The following is a 26,770-nucleotide window of genomic DNA, read 5'->3' on the forward strand; positions in this document are numbered from 1 at the left end:
AGCTACGAAAACAGGCTTTACGTGCCACATAAATGTATTTCTTACAATCATCCTCCTCACACGTCAGGCTGCGTCTAATAAACAAGTTATGCCGCAACCTATTTCTACCTTATTAAGAGCTGCACTCGAAGACTATTGACACACTGTTGAGATCATATTTGCTACTCTCCTCCAAATTTAAATAAATACATACAGAAAAATATTTCCACAGACACAAGTTAACAAAAGACACATTTACATTTAAGATACTTTATTTCCAGTTCAGCAAATACCTTACTGCCTTTAAAAGAGTGTATTTGTAGTCTTACATGAAGCAAAGAAATGCTACTGATAAAATGAGTTAAATCTACAAAGCAACAACCTTTAACATCCTTTAGTTTGGCACGTGAATGCGACTACATTCACCGGTGAAACAATCAGTAATAAATAAAGATACATGATGCATCACAGCAAGCAGCCAAGTTTCTAATTTGTCATCAACATAGTGCATACAACATCAAACCTGATAACAATGTTTAACTCTGAATAACTAGAATTATGATGGCAAGTTTGAGCAGAAGCAATATAATTTACAATCAGTGCATGCTCTAAGCATAATGACATTCATGTCCTCGCCTTTCATTTCACGTGACACACTGTGCTAGTGCACTCCATTAACTGAAAAAGAAACTGCCTTTGTAAACACTTTTCAACAACAGATGAAACACGTAGGGACATTATATTCTTCAACATTATATTTTGGCACTGAATTTCCATTACATTTAATGAAAATATTTCACCTTCCACCGCCATGTAAAGTGTATATATGTCTGTGAGGCTTCTAAATAGAGTTCCTATGCATGTATATCAACCTCAACATATACATATAAACTCAGTATTTACATTCAATTTGTGTGTGTAACACAGAGACAAAGTGAGAAAACATTATTGTTAAGATCTTTTTCCCTTGACCTTTTTTCTTAAACATGATGCTGGCCACATGAAGTGAAGAAAAAAAACATTCAACCAATACAGCTTATAACTGTCGTTCTGATTGTTATAAAACCCAAAGATTTCTTTGATGTATTTGGCCTCAATATATTTAGATAGCTTTTGTTTGTTGTTGTCACAATGTTTTCAATTTCCTTACAAGGCACCAGTCAGAATAACGGTATATTTAAATTGTTGTAAATATATAAATGGAGTGTAGTAATAAAATGATTATCACATTATCACTTTAGTGATATTAAGTCAATTCAATTTGTATATGAAAGGGGGACTGAGGCCTAAAATAGCGATTCAGTTACATATGAAATTCATTCTGTGGTGCGAATATTTAAATGGAAACTTCATACTCCCGCGTGTCCTGTGAAGAAGCAGAAGATGCACAGAGATTAGTTGTTTAAAATGACTCATATTGCTGATTCATCAAGTGTCTTACAACAAGAAAACATCGACAAACAAAAAAAGTTTTTTCCACTCACCCCCGCCTCATAAAGAGGGTTATTAAAATCCGACTCGACGGTGATGGGGCTGTACGAGTGTGTGTGAGACAGAGTCTTCCAGAAGAGCGGCTTCCACTCTAGTCTGCAGATGCTGCAGAAGCACAATGGTGAGAAATAACTTATGAGAACAGGAGCAGGCGCTGGGCAGGTTAATTGTCGCATGATAAAATGATACGACAGAAATGTGATATACAAGGCTCATAATGATATATTTGGCTTAGTAATAGGCCCCATAAATAGTCTTCGTCATTACAAGTGCGCTCACTTCGTGTAGTACATGTAGATCCCTCCGATCAGCAGGATGACGAGGATGATAGGCAGAATAATAGCCAGAGCAATGTTCTCGCTCAGGATCTGGTGGGACGGCTCGAAAGGCTGAGACACTGCAATGAATAGTTAATTTGTTTACATTATTTAACTACCGTTCTTTAAGAGAATTATTCACAAACTAAGAAATACAAATCACCTTCTAATTTGTGATCTTCCAGAAGTTCCTCGTATGCAACTGAGAGAGAAGTTCAGTTAAAGTTTAACAGGGAACATATTTGTGGATTAGTTTGGATCATAGAGGAGTGAGATAGAATCACAGTCAGATCACCTTTACAGAAGGGCGGCGGGCTGCTCCACTGTGACGGATGTCCTGGGATGCAGTTGATGATGACCTCCCCGATCAGTTCATAACCCTCGTAGCAGAAGAATCGCAGAGTTTCTCCAGCCTGGTAGTTGTGTTTGTACAGCGTTTGGTAGCCATTGTCGGGCACCCCGGGGTTCGGGCAGGGGTCATATTTCACTGCTCAAACACAGATTACATTACAGAGTCTTTCTACAAAACAAAAATGTATTTGAAAGTGGATCAAAACTTTTAATTTAAGAGTAAATAAAGATCTTGCACTTCTTCACCAAGAAAATCTAACAAACACAGACTGGGTCTCAATCATGAAGCGCAAGAAAAACCTACTCTAGATTCATGAAGGACGCAGAACACTAAGATCTGAACGCAAACACATATTACTCTGAGTATTTGAGTATATCATAAATCCCCACCCATCAATGACCATATAAGTAAGGTGCAGAGTTGTGACAGTCAAAGCACAGGAATGTGACAGATACCGTGAATAATCCTAAAATAATTGTCATATCAGATGATTGATATATACAAAATCCATCAGAGCCCTAACAGACTCTATGTATTCAAAGCATTTGGAAGTTCGACCGGTCGTGGTCAGTGACAGACTTTGAGCATGTAGCGGAAGAAGACTAGTACCGGAGATGATATTCAACATCAAATTTACTTTAACACAGTCTGTTAATCTTGCTTCTGTAGAACATAGAACATTTACCAGATAAGATGTGAATGTTTGAGATGAAACTAGAGGCAAATATGAGAACATTATTGAGTAAACTTCTAAGTCCGGAAATATACCTAATGATTGTTAGACCTCTTTTTTCTTAGCCTACATTATTACATTCTATTATTATTATTATTTATTTATTTTATTCGATTTACATTAATAATTCAAAATCATGAAAAAAATCTGGATGTTAATATATATATATATATATATATATATATAATTATAATGTAATATATGTGAAATAAATTTTAAACTGAATGCTCTATTTGCAAGAAATGTAACGCCACATAACACTTTTTGGTGCATCAGTTACATGAATGTCTTGAAACTTCCATTGGTAATAAAAAAAAAAAAATCAGTTTTGTACATTGACTTACAAGCTGACAACTCAAGGGGAGACGGTCAACTTACAGACACACTTTGGGCTGCGGTCACTCCATTTCGGAGTTCCCGTGTCTCGTCCATGGCAGGAAATCTGGCTGGGACCTTCCAGTTGATAACCCTGGTTGCAAGAGAAGCAAACCACGGTTCCCACAGAAAAACCTCCCTCAGGCCGTACGTAGCGAGCGCCATTAACCACCTCTCCTGGATCTGGACACTGCTGGACTGTAGTAGAGGAGGGATGAGTTGGAAATGTGAAAGTGCAGGAAAAGTGGCGGTCTCACCTTTGACACAGATGGGTGCGCTGCTGCTCCAGGAAAGGTCCCACTGACAGGTGATGATGTCGGAGCCGCTGATGTCGTATCCCGGCTGGCACTGGTACGTCAGCACGCTGCCTCTCACCAGTGAAGAGTGGGACGAGCTGATCCATCCAAACTCAATCTGGGGGAGTGTGGGGCAGGTGTCGTTCGGCTCCACCTCTGTCCGTCAGACAAAAGTTCATCAGGACCCCTCCTGTCGGGCTACATTGACCTTGACATGCTCACCCCGGTAATGGATCAGGAATCCCTGACTGAGGATGAAGCTGGAATCTTCCGGGTCACTCTGAAACTGAATGGTGACCTCTGACCCACCAGACACCACCTGGAAGCGCTCTTTAGACCCCAAGTACTGGCCAATCACATGGGACATGAGGTCTCGTCCGTCAAAAACTGTCAGCACGTCAGTTTGGCGGATATTTAATCTTGAAAAGTAAAAAAATATGACAGTGTTGAAGGTGCTGTTATTTACATGCACACGCATCAACACCTTTTATTATTTCCCTTGTTGCACTGATGAAGTAAAACGTTATTTTAATATCGGTTGCTTTATTTCTATGTTGGTAACAACGTTTTAAACCTTGTGTTGCTTCTGGGTCAAGGTAAATTATAATTACATTTGTTTTTCGGGCCTTCGGGTCACCTTGACCCAGAGATAACACAAGGTTAACCGGATAATTTCACTTCAGTTTTGGTTCCCAAAATTCTGTCTTTGCTTAAGTTGATGCACAAAAGAATTTGAAAGTTTGTATCAATATAAGTATATGTATATTAGATTTTTATAAGACAAAAAGGGCGAAAAATATCAAAAATGAAAAATGCAAAGGTCATTTCATTTAGTTTGAAATATTGTATTGTCCCTTTAACATGCTTACATGGACTTTAAAGTGTAATATTTTTGGGCAGATCGTGTGTGATTACGAAAAATCACAAAGAAGCTGCTAAAAAAAAAAAAAAAATGTTTTTAAAGGGCTGTAGTTTGTTTTTGAGCTCTGTAGTTCAAATATTTAAACTTCAGAGCTCTAATTTAGTTTAAAACCTTAAACTAAGATGAAGGTTTTAAACTAAATAGTCGTCTCATTCAAAGGAATGTTATTTACATTCGACAAATCAGGCCAAAAACTGAAAAGCGGGTTCAGTCCAGACACAGAGCAGGTCATGGCTGTCACAAGAAGATCTCTGTAGGCCCCATGTAGCCCTCCTTATAGGTGTCAGATGAGATATAGACAAGATTGAGAAAATAAAATCTCAAATGATTCACATTTCTAACTCATACATACCACTTTGGGTAACAAGTAAGGAAGTGACACTTTATAAATGAAGACAAACATAGATGTGTCGCGCTCACATGTGGATGTCCAGTTCGATGCGTTTCTCCTCGTTTCCATGAATCTGCCAAACACAGTCGAGTCCTTTGGAGTAGCTCTGTGGCCAGTCAGGCGAGAGGATAGTACCAGACGGTTCCGTCAGTTCACCTCCACACAAAGCTGGAGCAGCAACAGAGAAAAACAATCTGAGAATGACTTAGCGTTCCTCACTGTTGTCTCTCCCATCTACCAAGAAGAAATAATGTGCATGTATTGAGAGAGAACTCTGCCTGTCCACCTGTCTTGGATCTTATATAGTACAGTTGGGAGGTAGGGGGCAGCCTGGATGGCTAACCAGTCAACCAGTCATGGAACACAAAGACAAACTACAACTCGCACACAAACCAGAGCACAAGAGAACAGGAAGTTAAGTTCAGGTTCAAGTTCAAGTTTTTTTTTGAAGCTGCAGAACGTCCTACCACTTTTTTTTGCTACATTTTCACTTTAAGAATATGATGATTTCCAAACGTGTGATAAGCACCCTTGCACACTGGTTCACTGTCGTTCCAGTGAGGGTTGCTGGGGTCGATACACTCGATGGTCCCTGATCCTTGTTCCATGACGAATCCAGGAGAACAGTTGAAGGTGACAACGGTGCCCAGTTGGTACGAGATGTCGCTGCTGCTGAAGTTCCCGTGCGGCATGTACGGCTCCCAGCAGTGCTCGTCGTCGAACGCTGGGCAGAGAAATTTAAAAAGTCAATCAGAAGGACACACACGGTCATACCATTTAATAACATCCTCTTTCTTAAACATGTCAGAAAAAGCTTAAAAAAGCTGAAGTTGGTCCACTAAGGCTGCTGCAGCGATTAATAGATTCATGCCTTAAACATGTGATCACGAGTAACTAATGTAACACTTTAGCTGCCAGATCACTTTAGTAGTATCTGATTAGATCTAAATCACATTTACCTGAGAAGTCTGGCTAAATGTCTTATGTCCAAGATATTTAAATACAGACACAAGACCTAAACTGCTTGTAAACAATAAATACAATTTGCCAATAAGCTGAGAAAAACATGCTTGTTCGTTTTTTTTTGGCCATGAAATCTTGTTTACCATAACCACCCCCACTCTGCTGTGATTGGTCAAGAGTCAATAATTCTCATTGCGCGGAATCAATCCCAGAAGTCCCCACCTCCAAGAGACTTGTTGTATGGACTAAGATATGATTACAGCTGGCTGGAGGAGGAGTGAAGACCATTATAACATCTAATTGGGCGACGTTCTCGTAACCTCTTGTTTATCAAGAATTCAGACGTGGGAAAACTGTAAAGTAATAAATTAAATGAGGGACTTACTGCATCTGGAGAGGAGGACTTTAACATTTTATTTTAAGTAATTGAGTCAGGATAGTTATTTCCACATTAATTGGCCTTTAGGAAAAGCTAGTGATTAAAGTCTAATCTTTGATCTTGATATCTATAAATAAGACATTTTTAGTGAACTTTTCAGGTGAATCTGGCTCATCATTCAGTCAAATAAGATATTTCTTACTTAAAATAAGCCATGAACACTTGCTAAAAGCTCAGTTTTTGCAGTGCCGGATGTAGTACTGGATGTCAGCTCTCACCTTCATATCGCAGAGCCAGCAGCAGAGGGATGGAAGACGAGTCGGCGGTGAGCTCCAGGTACAGGGAGGAGCTCTCGCTCAGCAGTCCCCGCTCCGGTACGTCATCCAGGTCCGAGTCAAAGAGGAGGGGAGACAAAGAGCTGTTGCCACTGCGCACAATTAATCTGAGAGGAAGTAGAAGACATTGAACGAGGATGATGTCATTAAGTTGAGTGTCCTTCCTCTGACATACTTGTCGTCATCTTCGTCCAGTGCAATTCTCTCGAAGTGCAGGTGGAGTCGGTGCCCCTCCTTGGATTCAATCAACCAATGGCAGCTCAGGTTGTTTCCGTTACTGTGGTTGCCGACCGACGGAGGAGAGGGGGACAGGATCCGGCCCACCGTTGCGTTGCGGACCCACCCGCCGCAAGACACCGCTGGAAAAACACAGATCAGCTTCACGGCTGCACCGTCTCCGATGAGAGAGATCGACGCTCACCGACACACTGTGGCTCTGAGGTGCTCCAGTGAGGTTGTGTTGTGTTGACACATGTTGCCACCTCGTGACCTCGGACTTGAAAACCAGGATCGCAATGAAAGTGTGCCTGACCTCCGGGGTGGATGTCTGTCACTGTCACTCCGCCGTTCTCAGGGGAGCGCGGGAAAGTGCAAGACAGCAGAAAAGCTGGTGAAGCAGAAGGGAGTTGAAGTTGCAGACTTCACTGGAACCTTTCTCTCTCGTGGAACACACAGAGGAGTTTCACGGTTTCTACCAGAGAAAGTATCTTCTAAAGTTTTGAGGTCAACAAAGGTTTCCACACACCTTGATAGTGGAGGCTGAAGGTTCCGTGGTTGCTCTGTCTGAGGCTGCGATAGTAGATGTACACCTGGTTGGAGCTGCTGCGGATCACCTGACCCTCTCTCATCAGGGTTTCGTTGGCTAACAGTTCCGGTCCAGAGCGTCCGACTCCCATGACTGAGAGAGACTCTTCCTTCGACAGATTAAGCTTCCTCACCTGGAAGGCAAATTAAAAGGGCAATCCCCGTTTTTAACTTTTTCCATGTTTTTTCCAAAAAACGACATTTATTATTAATTTATAAGTCTTTGATTAATCATCTTTTAGTTTATTATTTTAATTTAATTTTTATTAATTAATTAATTTGTTTATTTATCACAATTTTCAAATATTGACACATTTTTCAATTTTCATGTATATTTTTAGTTTTTATCTAAATATTTATACATTTAAGTATTTACAAAAAAAGATTTGTAGCATTTATTAACATTTACAGCCACTTAATTTTTACTCATTACATACATCGCCTCTTAAGTAATTTCTTTTGTATGGCTACTTTCTGTTTTGCTGCCAGATGACATAGGTTTGTTGGAGACACACAACAGATCAATCAGCAGGATCAGCCATTTTTTTTTCTTGACTTTGAGATCTTCCTGACAGTATTTTATCAGCACTTTGTGTTACTGTTTATCTATTTTTTTTCTTCTTCAGTGGTTAGCATTAGGGTTCTGGCAACCACCTCCATTTTGGAACCCTTGTTTAGTTTGTTTGTACCTCTGGTTATAAGAAACATGAAACATGTCCAACAACAGGCCCTTCAAAACTGTTTAAGTAGTAAAAGACATCACCTGGATCTCCACTCCATAGCCAGAATACACAGTGACACTGTATGTGCACTCCAGCGGGGAGAGGGGGGATGAGGACGAGGCAGAATCTGGCGACTCAACAACATCTTCCATCGCTGACAAGGTTGCGTTACATTGTACTGATGAAACAAGAGAAAAATATTGTTGAGGAAGCAAAGATGTCTTTAATCACATTGATTTGCTGATCAATACATGTGTTGTGAAGATGTCTCTGTAGTCAGTGAGACATTTATTTAACTGATGTTTCACTAATGTGTGACACGCCGCAACTCAAGAGCTCAGCATTGTTTACGTGGGCAGCAGTTAGACTAATCTGGTGACTCCTGAGGTCTCCCTCTTAAATGTTGCGCTCATGTGTCTTTTTTCATTTCCTCACAAAAAGGTTCTCATGAAATAATTATAAAGGAGGTGCCAATGAACACAGACCTCCAAACATGTGGCTCTGCAAGCCAGAGACTTTGTTCTCAGGGTTCCCAAAAGGTTGCAGGAGCATGGGTGTCTATTCTAACTCCAGAAAAAAAAAAAAAAACTTAAATTTATAATAGTTCTTAAAGAAAATAGAAAAACAAGTGTAAATCTACTTAAATATATAAGAATATATTTTAACATCTAATGATTCCAAACAATGGGATGTAATGTGAGGCAAGAAAATCCAAAAACTTGTGACCAGAATGATCAGCTGCAATTCCATCACCTGTGTGATGTTCCCACTCAAGAGCATCCCTGACACTTCTGCCAGGTCACTCCTAGTTTGTATTTTGGTTAGAGTGAGTTGACTGAGGATTTGTACAGTTAATTCTTCATCTGTTGTCGGAGCACGAGTTAAACTAGTGTTTATTTCTTCTTCATTTGACGAGTAATGAAGGTACAGCTAAAAACTCAAGATCATTCTTCGTTGTGGGAACAACGAAGAATGATCTTGAGTTTTTTGTTTTAGTCCGAACTTCGTACTTATTTTTTGGCCTTGTTTCTACTTGGGTAAGGAACACGGCAGCATCCCCTTTGGCACAAACACCCATACTTGACGAGCTGCTTCTGGCCTGTCTATTGCTTTGAGCCTAAAGAACAGACAGAATATCATCTTAAATCCATGGACACTCGCTGCTCTGTGGCCCCTAATGATGAATTATTTGCACTCACATAAGCAGAAGACTGAAATATGTATAGACAGAAACCCCATGCTAGCGCAGAAACAACATCAGGAATGAATGTAAGGGAAATAAATCCACTTCTTTAAACATGAGTGTATTTACAGCTGACATTCTGTCAGCAGGTCATTTTCAACATGAATATTTCAGGACAGTTTCACGTTCCTCCTGTCATTCCTTCTTCCTTCTGGAAAGTGGATCACCTCTTCTCTTCCATCTTAAAAAAAGTTGCTCTCAGCTTTGGCTTTGCTACTTCACATAGTGAACAAGAAGCTCACTTAAATATGTATTTTATTCTGATTAAGTCATTTTGATATTGTAGTGACTGTCATAGCTAACGCTGCAACACATAAGATGTCGAGGAAGACCTGGATGGTGTCTGGTATCTCAGTTTGAGTCTTGTGTTACCTGGCATGTGCATGGTGGTGATGGTGGTGGTCGTAATAAGAGTGGTCGTGGTCTCCTCCTCTAAAGAAAGGGAGGACATGGTGTTCCTCAGTCTGGGCTGACGGTCTGCAGATGAAGACCCGAACGCCGTGGTGAGCAGTCCAGGTGAGAGAAAAGACGCTGTCGACTCAGTCTGTCTAAAACCAGGTACAGCCTGGGTCGGGTTGGAGGTGGTTCCTGCAGAGAATAGAAGTTCAGCATCACACAGGAGCAGAGGATCATCTTGGATGTTTGATTCTGTTCACCTTTTACGTAGGATTCCGGGGAGGATGTTGGAGCTGGATCCGATTTGGGAGTCATGAAGCTCATACCTGATTAAAAAAAAACAAACAAGTTCATCACATTCAATCATGAAACATAAAGAGGTGAAGTCATCAACAAACCTGACAAGTAGACTCTAGTGTGAGTCTCTGCCAAATGAACCAACATTTCTTAGTTTCTTAATGTCGTATTTGTCATCCATCAACACACTCCACGCTTATTAAGAAGAACCTCCTCATGAGCCACGACATCACTCCATGAATGGCCATAGCCTAAAACATTCAGACCCTCTTGTTTAGCTATCTGGACACTTTTGTCTAGATCTCAATCCTGCTTTTGGGAGGATTATTTGAAAGCAGATTGACAATAATGATTTACGTATCCTCGATCTTTGTGTACAGGTGTGCGGTTATACATTTCACTTCACTAGTTATCTTGACCATATAAATTGAGAGGCAAAAGACTATTTTTTAAGTTGTAATACAGTGACTTACCTGTAGCCAGGTGGATGAAGGTGAAGGACAATATTACTGAGAGCCGTGTGAACCTCATGGTTTTGCAGACAGACCTGAGAGATGAAAAAAGAATACATATTAACGGGCAGCAAGAAAATAAACACAGTAAAAGGCATTAGTCATAAAGATGATATGCTCGGGGACGCGCGTGTTTATATGTCGACAGGCCATCGCTGCCCATAGAAACATAATTTTACAACAAGAGACAAAATGGCAACCAAAATGATCGCCTTTCCTTATCATTTGAAGGGAAATGTTCATCGCGGCTTCACCCCCTGCACCTTAGCAGGTGATGCTTTCTCACTGGCTGTGATGTGAAACGCAGCCTCACACCTCCTTCGGCCCTCTTTGTGCGGAGCAGCGTTCTTGGCATCAATCATGGCCACAATGACACAACGAGAGCGGAGATGATGGGCGCAGTCTTACCTTCGTCCTCCAAGGCCGCGTCCACTGTGGGTCCGGAACCGTGTCCTGTTGCTTCGGGCCCCGTTGAGGTCGGTGCTGGAGTGGTTCTGATTACTGACGCATTCAGCTCTGGTGTGTGAGGGCATCCGAGCGGGAGAGTCAGGTGCACCCTAGCGGCCTGCTCCGGAACTGCAGAGGTAAATAGGCATTTTTGGATGGAAGCGCTGAGGACTGGCGTGGGCAGAACAACTCCTGCGAGTGAGTCGGTGCGTGCAGCTCAACTCCAGAAACGCAAGGCCACTTCTTTATTTATTTTTCACCTACATTTATATATTTCCAAAATCTTTCAAAAATCATTATATGATAAATAAACACGATCAATCGAATGTGTCGTTTTTTGTGCGTTTAATCGAAATCTAGATTTTAGGTTCCCTCTAAAGACCCGTTCAATGAAACTATTCGTTCAAAAGCGACTCATAGGCAGTGGTGGAGCAGCGACTGCAGCTGGACTGAAGTCCGACAAGGTAATCTCTGGGATGATGGGTCTACTCCCTGTTCCCCCTGCAATTGATCTCAAATTATTTTATTAGGATTTTGTTATTTATCGTTCTTCTGATGCGTTGCTGTTGCGCAATTAAAATGGTGACGAGCCGACGCGGATCAAAATGAACACGAGCGCTGGAGAGATCAACAGGGATCCAAATCTGTCCCAAAGATTTCGCCTTTCGTGCTTCAACACTTAAATTAACTGTCCATTTAACAGGACTTTGAATCAGCAAGTGTAATAATGGTCTGACGTCACTGATCGCGCAAATAAGTGACGTCATATCAGCATTACGCCTAACTGAAACAAACGTTATTGGATTATAATTGTATTTATTTATTTTTGATTGTGAATCTTGGCATATATATGCACTCTGGGAGCTTTTTAATCATCCTCTTTTAATTCTATATATTGTCCTCCATATAATTATTTGTTTCCTCCAATTTCTTTCTTTTACATATTTTAACATTATCATAATTGTATATTAATTATATATACAAACCAATATATATATAAATATATATATAAATATATATATAAATATATATATAAATATATATATAAATATATATATATACAGGTATATATACTGCATATATTCCCACAGTTGCACTTTTGTAATATCTCTCTGTACAGTGGTCAATACGTTAAGACAGACAGAGACACTATTAGACAACTAAGTAAATAAGTAAGTAAGTAAGTAAATGTTATTTGTAAAGCGCCCTTTCTAGACCAGGGTCACATAGTGCTTTAACAATCAAAAACAATACACAGTTAAAATATATACTTTAAAAGTTCATATTTAACATCTTAAGATGTTTCTATTTTTTTAGGCTTTTCCTTGATTTTCTGGAACTCCTGTTGTGTTATCAGTTTTTTCTTGATCTTTAAAATATATACTTTATTGAATTTTGTTTTGATTGTTTAAGCGCTTTGTGACCCTGGTCTGGAAAAGCACTATACAAATAAGAATTACTTACCTACTAGGCCTTCTTATGGAATTATCATGTTTGCTTCTTAATTTCCCCTGATACTTCAGCAATATAGGGTATTACTATCATAAATAATAAACATCGTATTTATTTAGCACTTTTTGGGACACACAAAGACAATTTACAAAAAGAATGAGATGAATGAAATAAATGCAATAATAGTCATTCCAAAGAGTCCAAATATAATCTCTTCTCAGTAAAATCTGTTCAATAAACACAGCAGTGAAACTTTTCTCAACCTAAGATAAGTATTACTTATGGCATAATCTCTCAGCCGTGCTGAGCTTTTTCCCTAGGAAATTCCCCAAACATCGACAATGCTCTTCTTTAGGCGCGAACGGTCCTCACTGTTCCTAGCACCCTGATGGGATTCTAAGATCCACATGTTGACACCAACTCCCCCTATTGTTTCTTCTCTGACCTTACCAGGATATATAGTGGCTTCTCAGACCAGCTTATTTGGAACTGACGAAGCATAGAGGCAAAATGAATAAATATACAATGAACAATTTTGAGACAACAAATTATATTTTATGATTTAACACATTTTATAATAACCATTCTTTCCCTTTTTTCCTTATGCTTCAGCGGTCCAGAATCCTGATGATGGACTGGTGGATGAGCAGCCTAGTCCTACCTCCATACTTGGAGCTGGGTGTTCACTCTCTCAGCAGTCTTTTCTGGACTATTCTACTCTTGTTCCTGTGGCACTGTTACAGAATGGGTTCCGATCTGCCTATACCCGGCCACTCTCAAGCCGGGAAGCCAGGGTCTAAAAGGTCCACAATTTCCCTTGGTGGAATCTGCGGTGGAGCTGATGGGAGATCTGGTAGTGACCTGTTAATGGAATCGGAGGAGGATGAGGAGCTAGGACAGGACTACCTCACCCCGGTGCTGAGTCATGCTTTGTTTCCAGCTCAGGCCTCTGCAGATGCTAAGAAACTGTACGCAGCACTGCAGGAGTATGCCAAGCGTTACAGCTGGGTGGGCATGGGTCGCATTCACAAAGGTCTTAGGGAGCAGGTAGTAGTTGATCTGTGATGTCATTCTTTCGTCTTCTGATTACTAATCCATCAGTCTTGTCTCTTCAGACCAGACTGAACGAACACTCAGCCATACAAAAGCCTCATCTCTTCTTCCTGCCTGACATCCCAAGCGTTCCCTTCTTCCCTCGTGATGCTCATCGTCATGACATTGAGGTCTTGGAGGCTAACTACCCCAACATCTTAAAGGAGTTTCAGGCCGTGTATCAACGAGGAACTGACACAAAAAATGGTTGGACAAGTCTGACATCCAAGGTACTTACAAATAAAGGCGTTTTTCAATGAGGTTATGGAATGACGTTCTAAAGTTTATCTTGCTGGTCTCCGCCAGGGTCAGACTGTGTTCCCCCTCTACAGCTCTGGCGTCTGTGTTGCAAGAAACTGTCTCTCATGTCCATGCACCTACAGGACTCTCCTCTCCCTGCGCACATTCATCAGCAGCAACTCGCTTGGATCAGCCGGATTCTGGCTGCTTGGACCTGGTTCTACTCTTGGTAGCTCTTACGGACCCACGAACGCACGTCTGCGCTGTCACCTAGGTAAGAACTAGAGGTTCTTTCAAAGGTAACATCACTGTTGTGGCTAATACAAAGACCCAATCGCAAGCAAAACCCACACAGTAATCTCAGGTGCAACAAAAAAAAATGAAAGACAACTAGAAAGGCTCTTTCCCCACCATTTTAATTTAAAAAAAACGTTTCCCCAGTGACTCTGTAGAAGCAGAATTCCAGTCTCAGTCTGGATTTAATGTTCTGCTACTGCAGCTGGTCCCCATACACTCCACTAATTTTTAGCTATTTCAGGGTCTGGCATCTCTCTTTGTGATTCTTGGTGTATCTGACTCCACCTATAACAACTGGGACAGGTTACACAAAGTTAAAACAACAGCCTCCCACAATTTTTTAAATTATGAATCACTTTCTCTGGTTGGCTGCACACAAAACCCAGGTTTTAAAATGCCTTTATAATTGTGGCTCCACTTAAAAAGTGCCCACGATATCAAAACTCCCTGATAAAAAGAAGTTAAGCTACTTAGCTTTAAAAGATTAAAATCATTTGTTAACCTTTTACAAAATACGGATCACTTGCTTCCACACCAAGCCTGAGGGACTGTTCAAATACTTCCGTACAAATTATAATCTAAAAGTGTTAGTTTTACTGGCCAGTTGGACTAGGCCCTGCCCCACTTATCCATGACGTGAAAACAAGACTGACTACAGGCTAGGAAGAGGGTTTTACATTTTTTGGGGGGTTTTGGGGTAAGATAGGGTGACCATCCCGCCATCCATTTAAAGATACGATCACTTTTTCCTCAGTTCAAGACAACACATCCCGAACATCAACAACAATATTAGATCCAAATAACTAACTTACAGTTGTTCTTATTTTAAAAAACAAGAAGTAAACAACTTCAGTCTGTGCTACACAATAACATAACTGTAATTCAAACTTAAACGTAAATTATAACATTATAACCTTATAATTAACAAATACAACATTTCAATTTGTTCAATTAGTCTCTCGGGTTGTTGTATATTCCTTGAAGACTTTCTTATCCTTGGTTCCTCAATCTTGTTGGTTGCCTAACTTAGAACATCAGCTTTCTGTGACCATGTGTATGTCTTATCTTTAAGCCTCACTTGGTCCCCAGCATCCAGTTCCGGTAGATCCTTTGCTCTTCTGTCATAATAGATAATTCGATTTTAATTGATTTCTGCTTCTCCTTGAACGTCTTTACCTTGTTTCCCTCCTTTCTTTTGAGTTAATCATCCTGAATGGGCAGGTTTAACTTAGGAGTCTTTCCACAAGGAGCTGAGCTGGTAACACACCACACTCCAGTGGAGTTGTGCGGTATTACAGTAGACTCTGGTAGAAGTCAGTTTCACTGCCTCGTGCCTTGATCAGTCTTTTCACTGTTTGAACCGATTTTCCCCGATCCACTAGACTGTTAGACTGTGGATAATGAGGACTCAAAGTTGTATGAACAAAGTCTCATGCTGTCGCAAACTGTCTAAACTTGAGGTTGGATAATTATGGTCCATTGCCTGTGAAAACACTGTGTCTCGAAAATATGGTTTCCATGGATGTAATCACAGTCTCAGCAGTTGTTCAATTTGCAAACCTCTGAAAACAGTGAATTAAAGTCTGTGACCACAATGTAATCCTTTCCTCCAGAAACCCACCTTCTGATAAGGTCGGTCTGGCACAGGGTGTGGCTTTAGTGGCTCTGCAGGATTGCTGGTTTGATATTTCAAACATATTGAGCAGTTTGAAACCTCATTTGTCACGTCCTGATTGAGCATATCTTCACAAAGACTCTTTGGAATGACTATTTTGCTTTCTTTCATAGATGTCTTCTACCACCGACAGTTGTGCTCTGCTGCTCTAGTACCCTTGGATATCAGTCCATGATAACTACTTGCTTGTAGTTAAGCCAACCATATATGACAGTTTTAAACAGTGTTACCAACGTGTCATCTTTGATTGTCTCAGTTCTTATTAGCTCCCTTCACCCGTAACCATGTTGACATATGCCGTTACATCATTGTGAATTTTGGTGTGCGCAGGCTCTTTTGGGTCAACTGCTCTTGACAAAGTGTCTGCTGTATACAGTGCATCACTTTACCAAGGGTGTATATCACGTTGAGTCTAATCTTGACATATTTCTTACATTTTTGCCTTGGCATAATGTCACTTTTCTTGGATCCAGTCTGATGCCTTTAGTGCTCAGGATGTTTACCCAAAAATGTCAGTTCCTTCACTCCAAGCTGGCATTTCTTTTTATTAAGCTTCAGATTTGCATTTCTGGTTGCTTCAAGAACGTTTTTCAGTCTCATGTCACGTTAACTTTTGTGCTTTCCTTCACAATGATGACATCCATTGATGTGTCCACTCCTTCCAGGTGCTGATAGATAGCAGAAGATGCTGAAGCATCTTTTGAACATATATATGTGCAAATGGACTGTTAAAAGCATAGTCTCATTTTAGTTGCCAAAATCCTGATGAAGCGTCTAACTTGCTAAAGAAGTGTGCATTTGCAAACTGTGACATTATTTCCTCTCTTTTAGGCAGTTTGAAATGATATCTCTTTATGGCTCCATCAGATCTCGAGGATCCATGCAAACTATGAGCTTTTCATATTTTTTTCTCTACAACAACAAGATAACTCACCCAGTCTGTTGGTTCATCAATCTTCTCTATCATGTTCAGCTCTTCCATCCTGTCCAGCTCATCTTTCAGCGGCTTTTGAAGAGCAAATGTTACTTGGACATGGATGAATGACTGGTGGAACACTGTTGCACTTTGGTGTGTCCTCCTGACAGGCAGCCAAGACCCTGAAACAGGTCACTGTACTTTTTCATCATCTCATCATAGTCCAGTCCATCCTCAGTTTCCACAACTAGAACTCTCTTAACCAGGTGCAGTCTCTCACAGGCATTTAAACCTAATATGGGCTGCACATTCTTTGGCACTACAATGAATGTTAGTGTATGTTCTTTGTCTTGTGTGTCACTTTAACCACACATTATCCTTTCACAGGTATTTCTGTAGCCACTTACTTTCACTTTAATTTCATTTATTTTCGGTCTGGGTCTGATTTTCTTGAACTCTGCTTCTGAAATGATGTCGCTTGGGCACCATTATCAAGTTTAACCTCCATGTACGTGTCATTTACTTTGCGTTTCAACTTCAAATCCTTTTTTACCATTTTGTTTTTTGTCACAGCATCTATATAGAATTCCTCTGTCATCTTGAACTACTGTAAGGACTTTTCTTTGTTTTGGGGTTGGATTTCTGCAGCACCGAGCATAATTGTTATTTTTGTTACAGATTTGTTACTAGATTTTCGTTTTCTTAGACCATTATTAGGAATCCCACACACCAGTATGTCCTTTATCAAAGAGTCTGTCAGTTCTTCTTCAACTTCTGATCGATTGTCTCTCCTTCCTCTGTATACACGTTGAAGAAAACACTCTTCGATATCAGATTATGGCGGCTGGAGTGTATGCACGGAGGAATCACTGGTTGCGCAGGGTCGGGTGCCCTGACCCGTCGACTTTAATCCAGTAGTGATCGTGACCCAGCGACTCCACTACCACACCTGACCTGTCCCACTTGCAAGGGCTTGGACCTGCTGGTTCTGTATGATCACCTTCTCACCAAGCACCTATGGGCGGAGAGGCCTTGATTGAGCTCTTAAAGACACTGTGGTGCGTGATATCCAGGTCCGAAGGGCATCCTCCTTCGCCGACCATGTGGGTTCGAGAACTTTTTGTGTCTGTTAGCTAAGGACAACAAGAAAGAGTCTGGAAGAGGTCGACCAAAGATGATCTGCGCTGGTGAGAGGTTGCAGTCGGGGTCGGGCGTGTTTCGCAACCGCAACATGGCGCACAGGAAGTGGTCACTATCAAGACAGCCTGTCGGGCCAGTGTTGGACATCAGGACGCGCTTGGCAGCGTTCAAAGCAACTTCTGCCCTACTATTAGACACGATGCTTGACATGCCATAGGCGGAGGAAGTCCTCAGTAAGGCTTGCCTTGTATTCCGGGCCACCTTTGCTTGAGAGCCTCTCCGGTACGCCAAATGGTGGCGAAGAATGTACACAGGTGGCGAACCAGAACAGCTAAGCCTGAGATCGGTGCTCGCTGTGGGGCTCAAGACCTCTACCCAACCTGAGAATTGGTCCCCAACAACCAGGTAGTGCCGGCCCTCGCAGTCAAAGAAGTCAGCAAACACTGCCTTGAATGGGGTTGATGGTGGCAATGACAGTAGGGGGGATGTGGCTGCCTGTGATGCAGCATTGCAGTTACAGTCGGCACATCCGTGCCTGGTGGATTGGATGTCCTTCGACATCCCAGGCCAGAAGACTATGGCACGAGCCTGCTGCTCCATTGTAGAAGTTCGTTGGTGGGCGGCATGAAGGTGGCAAGGACCCTTTCCCTTAGCGATGGAGGGACCACAACACGGTCGCGAAAAAGTAGGACGCCGTCCTGTGCATAGACGGACTCGCAGACTTGTGACAGACCCATCAGAGCAGGGTCATTCATGTCAATCCTGCCTCCGTCCTCGATCAGGTGCTGAAAGGTGGCCTAGGCATGCGTCTGCTGATGTCTCTTGTGCCAGAAGGGAACACTAGATAGCCCCAAGGTCCTGCGCATCATCACGGATGGAAGCATTTGAAGGCATTTGCTGAGTCTGAGAGGGGGGATGTCTCGGAGTTGCATCAGCGGCATGGTTACTTTTGCCAGGCAAGTGCACAATGTTGAAGGGAGGGTATGCTGTTTAAGTCTGTACAGGGGTGAGTCCGGCGTTTGATTACCAAAAATCTTCATCGGGTATTATGGTCGGTGAGTATGACAAAGTTGTCACATCCCTGTGTGAAGTACCAGGTTTTCTCCAAGCACCAGGCCACAGCCAGGGCCTCTCCTTCTGTGGCCGTGTAGCATTGCTATGCCGAGGATAGGAAACGTGAACCAGGCCGCGCCTGGACCAGTCCATGCGGAGGCATGTGCGCCTCTGCATGTTTTGAATCTCCACGCCAACATGGGTGGCTTCAACTATGGCAAGTTTGGAGGTAAGAAAGGCCTCCTTCAATTCAGGGTACCATGAGAACTTACAGCGAGGGCTCAGGAACAGTTTGGAGGGTGCCATCGTGTCACGCAACTGGGCATAGTTGGCCACCTGGTTGACAAGGCCGACCAGCTTCTGATATCCGTCGTAGAGTGAGGAAATCACGGATGGCATCCAAGTACTTCGGAAGTGGTTTGATGGTAGTGTCCGACACCCGGAAACCAGCAAAATCGACGCACCTCTCCACCTCTTGGGTGTGGCTTTGGGGTCCACATGTATTTCAATGGGAGGTCCTTAAATGCATGATGCAAAGCTTGATGAGGGCAAGTGTTAAATGTAGATGACGCGTATCTCTCAAGTAGCCAAACCCTCATCCGGTTCTCACATACACCATGGAGCGGCAGGATTTCATGCCACCACTGCTGGGGACTGTCGAGAGCTTAACAAAGAACGCTCCCACAATGGCTATGGGGGAGTGGTTTGCGGCTGACAAGCTGAGTCTGACTGGGCACAGACTTCTCCAGAGACCAGAGGTCTGGCTGTGTCCTGGTGTCCGCAATGGCAGATATTTTTGCCCCATGGACAGGGCCTTGGGAGTTGACTCCGCCTCCCAGTCCTACAGGCTCGTCGACCGATACAGAGATTGACACACAGGGGTGGTCCCTAAGCTTGGCTCGCCTCCATTCTCCCTTAGAGCCCTCCAACGATGACTCCTGTAGCGTGGGCCAGGGCAGGCTCCAGATTGAACTGATGAAATGGCGGCCTGTTGACTGTCAGTTGATGGCTGTCCCTGCCTCTTTCGCCGGCGGGCCCTATAGCAGTCAACACAAACTTGGTGAGGCTTGGTATTCCTTCCACAAGGCCCCTCTGTGAAGACCTTAAAGGTGCCTCTGCAGTCTGGGCATGAGGCACGTTTAGCCTTGTCTTTAGGGGCTTGGACCGGGTCGGGGGTTCACTTGTGGACTTTCTTCAGGTGCTGGAATGATGACACAGCTGATAGGGTGGACGATGGGAGTGCATTGAGGGCCATTTCTTTTTTTTCAACAAGTGCGACCACCTCATTCAATGGTCTTATCAGAATATCAGGTGTCCCCAGTATGTCGCGGCGTAGGTCCGAATCGTAAATCCCATTCATCAAAACGTAACAGATGATGTGGTCGGAATAGTCGTATCCAGCTTCATTTCGTCTCCATCAGCAAACATGAAGTTATTATATACTTTGGAGGCATCCCCCCCGACCACGTGTAGAAACACATCCATTTGCTTCTTGTCACTTGCCTCGTCGAGTCCCATTGCTGACAGATACAGAACAGCAAAAGTTTCAGCAACATTCCCCGTAAGCTGAAGAGCGGATGGTTGATGTGAGACCTTCCATGTTGTTGTCGATATTTCTCTCACTTCTGTGGTGAGGTATAAACTCAGGAGTTTACTTAGCTGATGCGTTAGCTGTGTTCGATATTAATGGCCGTGCGTCACCTTTTTTTCAAGACCGTCTTCTGAAACCATGTGCTGTTCTCCGTTGTGGATTCTTAAAAAAAACACTCTTTCTTGAAGGTACTTTATTATCAGGAGTATTCGGCAGCACGTAAACACGAACAGTCAAACATGTCCAACTTAACTTGCTCTGGTCACAGACTCACAACGCCCTCTAGTGTCCGGAGTAACAACATAAACATAAACTATTTGAACCAGGCAAACATTTTTATTTTTTTTATTTTTTTTTTTTTAGAATCCCTTATTAGTCCCACGAGGGGAAATTCAACCATTCACACATACTGATGGGAGTAGGCATGCACACTTGCGCCAAGTTCACCATCAGGAGCAATCAGGGTGAAGTGTCTTGCTCAGGGACACAACGACACAAGCTTGTCTGGAGCTGGGATTGAACCTGCAACCTTTAGGACTGCAGGCAACCACTCTACCATCTGAGCTATGTCGCCCCTAACATGCGCATCAGGTAGAAACAAAATAATATCCCTAAAGGCTGTAAATAAGCTAAACCTAAAGTCTTACCAGCCAGTGCACTAGCAGGCACAATGGCAAGAGCGTTGTGACGTTTTGCTGTAGTGAGTGGCTGCACCTTTCTTTGGTTGGCATCAGCTGAGACTTTGGACAGACTATTACAAAAGTCATTTAAAAAGTTGCTTTTAGTATCAGGTACTTACCCTTGTAGAGTTCTTGGGTCGCTGTTGGATCTGGACAGGTTCGGACAGTTCTTTGCCATCATCCGTTATCAAGGAGTGGATTAGTTTCCGCTGTCCTTTTTTCTTCTGTATTCTGTAGAAGAACATATATGCAGCTTCCATCTCTTCCTGGTTTTTATCCTGGCCAGGACCATGGCTCCTTAGTTTCCATCAGGCTGGCGAGATACAGTGTTTTTCCTTTCAAGAGTTGACTCCAAATCAATGTTAAATTGTAAGTGGACATGCAACTTATATTACAGCACAATAATTATTACAAAAGCAAGTTGGCAAGCACTCAACAACTCATCACTGGATTTATCCCAGATCAAACAGATGTCTTTTGATTACTCGTCAATTTTTGATAGGTCTTTTATCTATGTGTGTCCTGTAAGTAACTCATGATAAGGTATGTTACATAACAAGGGCAAAGGTCAAGAAGAATGTTGACTCAATTTTTTATTTCAGTCAGCAAATTCGAAATCCAGAGTTAGCGTGACAGACCTTAGCCTGATAACATAATCCACTTAAGACCCAAAAAACAACTGGCTAATGCGAGTTCAGCATCTGGAGGTTAAATTCCTCTGTCGCTGTTATCTATCTGTTTTATAATCTCCTGATAACTACTTGTCAAATTAAAACTACTCTTCTTTCTCTGCAGGGTTGCAAACGCCCCTCCAGTGTGAGTTGGTTGTTGGTGGGGAGCCCCAGTGCTGGTCAAAGGGTCACTGCCTCCTGGTGGACGACTCCTTCCTTCATACTGTCTCTCACAAAGGTTTGCATCTGACTTTTTTTTTTTTAACAAATAGACAACAAATGGTTAATAAAAAATCTGATTGTGAAGGTCCTCCGGATGCTGCATCCCGAGTCATCTTCAGCGTGGACCTCTGGCACCCAAATGTGGCTGCTGCAGAGAGGCAAGCTTTGGACTTCATGTTCAGCCCAGACCTCTGATTCACATCTGAAGTTGCAGAGCAGCAGACACAGTCCGATCAAAATACCTACACAGTGAATTCTCGCTCCAAAAAGTGACCTCAAAGCACCTATACCGTTGTAGTTTGTGACTCAGCTTTCAAGTGAAAAAAGTTGATGTGTTACAACTCAGCAGGTTCCTCTTCTGATTTTTGAGTGTTCCTCAATATTCTGAGGTTCCAAGTGTGAGCAGTAGAATGTCTTGAATGCCACACTTTTATTTCCAAAGCCTGTGCATGAGTTGTAATGCTGCCTTACCAAAATCCTACATGTCTAATGACTTCACTGTTTCACTGTGACAATAAATAGATATTGACTCGCTCTTTTCATTTTAAAGGTGGCCACAAGTATTTTCACTCTCGTATGTTCGGTAAACATGATGGTGGATCACAATCCGCTTCATTAATCTCTAGCGCTCTTTTTTGGCTCCGTCAGACAGTAGATTAGCGTTGTGATTTTGTCTTCACTGCCATCTGTTCATCCGAGGGTCCTGTGATGAGGATTACAGATCTAATCCACACCAGAGAGACAGATTATTCTTGAGGTTCTGTATACGTTGTTGTTTTATGATGGTCAACCTTTGACATTTTAGCAAAAAGCCTCCTGATAGGTTAGGATCGAACTATCCCTGTCACCAGAAAAGAGAACGAAATAGAGTAAATGAACAATAGTTAGCTTTTTTTGTTTTCTTAAATAAGAGATATATTAGGGTTAATCCAAACACAAAGCAAACCACTATCATCTGGGTCATCTGGCGTTTATCAACTCAGGATTATTCACCACTGATTTACATATCGGCTGAGGGACCCAGATTAAGAAGGAAAGAAATAGTAACAATTGATGATTTAAGATGGTAGATCAGAGGAGACTTGCGTCTACTTGGAAGGACCAAACATCCCATTTAGAGCACAGGTCTTCAATTCTACTGCAGGGCTTCTCACGCTGTTTTCAAATTACTTCAGTTTTTGCGATAAATCATCGTATTTTTGATGAACTATCATCAAGCTTTTGTCCCTAAAATCTTCACTGGTCAGCAAAACACACTCATATATTTACACAATCAAGAGACCACTGAAATACTAACAGCCACTAACAAAAACTCACAGAGAAATCATGTAAATTAAAGTTTAATACCACAAAAGATTAATCCAAAGGTCATCTTTTGATACATATTTTAATCATCCAAATTGTCATCCTCGCATTTCATTTAAGCATCAGTGTGACCATGGGATAACAGATGGTAGAACGTCCCAGTCCAAATCAAAACATATGGCAGCATCAACTGTTACATTTTAAAAGTCAAGAGATTTAACTGTAACAGATGCAAACAGATGCTCAATTGGGTTCTACAACACCAGGAAGCTACAAAGAAGCTAACATTTGGTCCAACGCTGGTAGCACAACTGTGGTGACAACGCTGCCAAGTTAACCAAGTAATATAACACATTTTTTTTGTGTAATTATAGTCAGTACGGTAAATATATTCGAAGGACATGTACTGGCTAAACATTTTGACCCCATCCACAGATGTGCTTCTGTCCTTTCTGTCTGAACTCTAGTCCAGAAACATGTATACTCGGACTTGGTACTATTGTACCCTTATTCTGCTCAGTTCAGTTGCCATCATATCATTTTAAACTGCGTATGTAAATATGTAGCTGGTAGTAGTATAACCTCCCATATGGAATGAAACAAGTAAAGCAGGTTTTACTCAACAGCATCTACAGTTAACAACACTTGTAGGGGAAAGGGACTATTAACTGCTAAATTGGACCTCAGATTAGCATAAAGGTTACATTGATAAAACTCTCACAGATACATAAACAAAATTGAAAGAGCAGTTGAATCAGGTCCCATCAGTCCGTGGTGTGGTCCTGTGATCCCATCCTCATTTCATTGACATCATCTTGACAAATTCTGTAAGGTTAATGGCAGGTAAGATTGAGGAGATGAATTTGTTCTCAATGCCAGGTGAGTCCTCTCACCTTCAAAGTCCACAGTTCCGTCGCCATTGTTGTCAGCTTCTTTCACGACGGCCTCAATCTCGCTCTGGCAGGTTTTTTCACCCAACAGTTTCACCATGGCCAGTCGCAGCTCCTCCGACGTAATTGAACCATCACCATCGATGTCAAACTATTAAAACAGTTTATATCACAAAATAAACTACTTTTGTACTGTTTATGACACTGAGACAGCAATTCCCCTCTCTAATCATAATCAGACAAATCACTCATTCGGTGTGAGTTACACAGTGCATCATGTTTTACTGACCTACTGAAGACACTGTTACACATGTTTTAAAAATGAATCACAAGTTAAGATTACATCAGATTGATAGGCTAAGCTAACTTAATTTAATCCTGTGCACATCGCTTATCTAAATAATGCCTGTCAGAATTCTAGAAACTCTTGTTCCTGGAAATAAAACTAACTCCAAATCAGAAAGTTTCTCATATTGGTGAGATTTCAAGGTGAAAACATTCAAAACAGCAAGCACGACAGCTAGCCAACTGTTAGCTACCATTTGTCATAACAAATGAATGAGCCACAATCATGACCAGTTTTTGTAAAAGCATTTTTTGTTATCAGAAAGTTCATCTTATGTCCACCAAGAGGAGCACAAGAGCAACAAAAGACAAGGCAAACCTCTCTGAAAGCTTCCTTCAGTTCCTTCAGGCCGATCATGCCTGCAGTCTCGGCTAAAAGTTTGGGCGTCATCAGGTCGACAAAATCCTCAAAGTCCACTCGCCCTCCCACTGATATGAGAAAAATGAGATGATAACTAGACAACATAGAACGTCATGAGTTAAAGCTTCATGAATGGGCCATCAGAGGTTACAAGCCAACAAACATTAGTAGATGTTGACCAACCATCACGATGAACAACACATTATACTATAAAGACAGAACAAGATATGTTTATGAAGTGGATGGAATGTCAATGAAAGCTAACAACCATATTAAATCTCTGATGTTAATTTGAGGTCTGTTGGTCAGGGGTCGATTTAAAGGGGTTGGTTTGAAATGCATGACGACTCACAGTTCATGTTGATGTTCTGGCTAAGTTCTATGAGCTCCATCTCTGTGGGCATGTAGCCCATTGTCCTCATCAGGTTCCCCAAATCTTTACAGCTTATGAAGCCGTCTTTGTCCTTGTCAAACTCAACAAAGGCTTCACGTAGCTCTAGAACACAACCACACAAGTGTCAGAGAAACAAGACGCTTGAAGCAACTTTAGTGCAGTATCATATAATGTCAAATTTGGAACAATGTTAGACCCAAGGTGTTGGCTGTAGCCCACAACACTGTAGCACAATTTATTTATTTATTTTTACCTCAAACCAAATATGTAACAATGAATAATGAAAAAAAAAATCAATACATACAAGTTAAGTTAAAGAGTGTTAAACACAGAAACATACAAAACACAAAGTAAATAAGATAAAATAAAATTGTTAGATTAGAAAGACGATACCAGTATCTAATAGAAAAGGGGTTCAAATTAATGACTTAATGAGAAATAATGTTACTACTTCAAATTCTGATATCGTATCTGAAATGAACGTGTTGTTGAAGCTATTAAACTCAAAATCTTTTTTCTAATTAAGCCATCATTGTAGATTCTAGTTTTACTAGTTTGACTCCAAATATTGTGACTATTTTCCTTTTTTAAGAAGAACTATCTTAATCGATGAAATAATGATGAACTTTATTTGTGGGTAGACAATCACATAAAAAAAACAGAAAGTAAAACTACCGTCTATCTCGTCATCTGTTAACGTTCTTACCTGCAAAATAACATAAAAAGATGTCACACTTATTAACAAATAAATATATTTTTTATTTAAAACAAAAGGTGTTTGTGAAGCATGGGAATGAGGAAGTGGACACACATATGAAAGCACAAACATCTGCTCTATTCAAACTTCTGGATTATTTTTATACTTCACGGCAGGTTGGGCAGGACATCGATGTGAGGTTTTTCACTTCCCTGAGAGTTTTTGTCATATAATAACATAACGCTGTGGTAAGTTATTAAAAAAAAAGAGATCAAAAAACATCTTATCATGAAATATGAGACCTCAGGATATAAAACCTTATTCCGTTAACGTCTTGTTTTGAATACCACAGATGACAAAAGGTACTGACTGGATCTTCTGATTCCATTTTTAAATATGTGGAGCGAGTAAAATAAAACAGCTGTTTCTACAGCAAACATTTAATCTCACTCTTTTATAATCCGCCTAAAATCATCATATTGTTTGAACAACTGAAAAACGAACAAAAAGTATGCTTAAAATATAGATAGTATAGTATATTATAGGATGAACTTACTGGTCTCCTGGTTCCTCCTCGCAGAAAGATGCAGGCTTGCTTCAAACTCATGACAGGATTTCTTGCTCTTTACTCAAATCACCCCAAATAAAGAGTTAGCTTTTAGCTCTATGTGTATTTCAAGAATGTGTGTGTTTGTGTAGTAAGTGACCAGTGGTGATAGACGGAGAGGAGGGATGAGGTCCGTCCTGGATTATCTCTCCAGCTTTGGTGTGGAAAAGAAAGATAGGCTTAATGCT

The 26,770-nt window shown here is 41.4% G+C and overlaps 3 protein-coding genes across 4 annotated transcripts; 1 reads left to right on the forward strand and 2 right to left on the reverse strand.

The window, feature by feature from the left end:
• Nucleotides 1-233: 233 nt before the first annotated feature.
• sez6l2 (seizure related 6 homolog (mouse)-like 2) lies at nt 234-11,072 on the reverse strand. Its single transcript, XM_087810199.1, has 19 exons — nt 10,916-11,072; nt 10,469-10,542; nt 9,959-10,024; nt 9,675-9,890; nt 8,101-8,237; nt 7,279-7,471; nt 6,955-7,140; nt 6,709-6,892; nt 6,477-6,640; nt 5,386-5,580; nt 4,886-5,024; nt 3,766-3,962; nt 3,505-3,699; nt 3,251-3,445; nt 2,083-2,274; nt 1,951-1,989; nt 1,750-1,867; nt 1,464-1,575; nt 234-1,345 (listed from the first exon to the last, which is right to left on the reverse strand). Exons 1-19 carry the CDS (start codon nt 11,038-11,040, stop codon nt 1,316-1,318), a joined length of 2,757 nt encoding a protein of 918 aa, XP_087666325.1. The 5' UTR covers nt 11,041-11,072; the 3' UTR covers nt 234-1,315.
• On the forward strand, nt 10,983-22,532 carry asphd1 (aspartate beta-hydroxylase domain containing 1). Of its 2 annotated transcripts, none has more exons than XM_087810201.1 (6): nt 10,983-11,091; nt 13,019-13,453; nt 13,522-13,728; nt 13,805-14,012; nt 21,886-21,999; nt 22,069-22,532. In XM_087810201.1, the coding sequence occupies exons 2-6, from the start codon at nt 13,034-13,036 to the stop codon at nt 22,176-22,178; spliced, it is 1,059 nt and encodes a 352-aa protein (XP_087666327.1). In that variant the 5' UTR covers nt 10,983-11,091; nt 13,019-13,033; the 3' UTR covers nt 22,179-22,532. The 2 variants fall into 2 exon arrangements, with proteins under 2 accessions (XP_087666327.1, XP_087666326.1); XM_087810200.1 differs by lacking the exon at nt 10,983-11,091 and adding an exon at nt 11,338-11,418.
• Nucleotides 22,533-23,310: 778 nt separating this feature from the next.
• Nucleotides 23,311-26,582, reverse strand: LOC148065556 (calcium-binding protein 5-like). Its single transcript, XM_087810202.1, has 6 exons — nt 26,532-26,582; nt 25,954-25,984; nt 25,237-25,380; nt 24,843-24,952; nt 24,182-24,329; nt 23,311-24,113 (listed from the first exon to the last, which is right to left on the reverse strand). Exons 1-6 carry the CDS (start codon nt 26,580-26,582, stop codon nt 24,085-24,087), a joined length of 513 nt encoding a protein of 170 aa, XP_087666328.1. The 3' UTR covers nt 23,311-24,084.
• Nucleotides 26,583-26,770: the final 188 nt, after the last annotated feature.

The sequence above is a fragment of the Callionymus lyra genome, chromosome 15, assembly GCF_982586985.1.
Source record: "Callionymus lyra chromosome 15, fCalLyr1.hap1.1, whole genome shotgun sequence".
Lineage (NCBI taxonomy): Eukaryota > Metazoa > Chordata > Actinopteri > Syngnathiformes > Callionymidae > Callionymus > Callionymus lyra.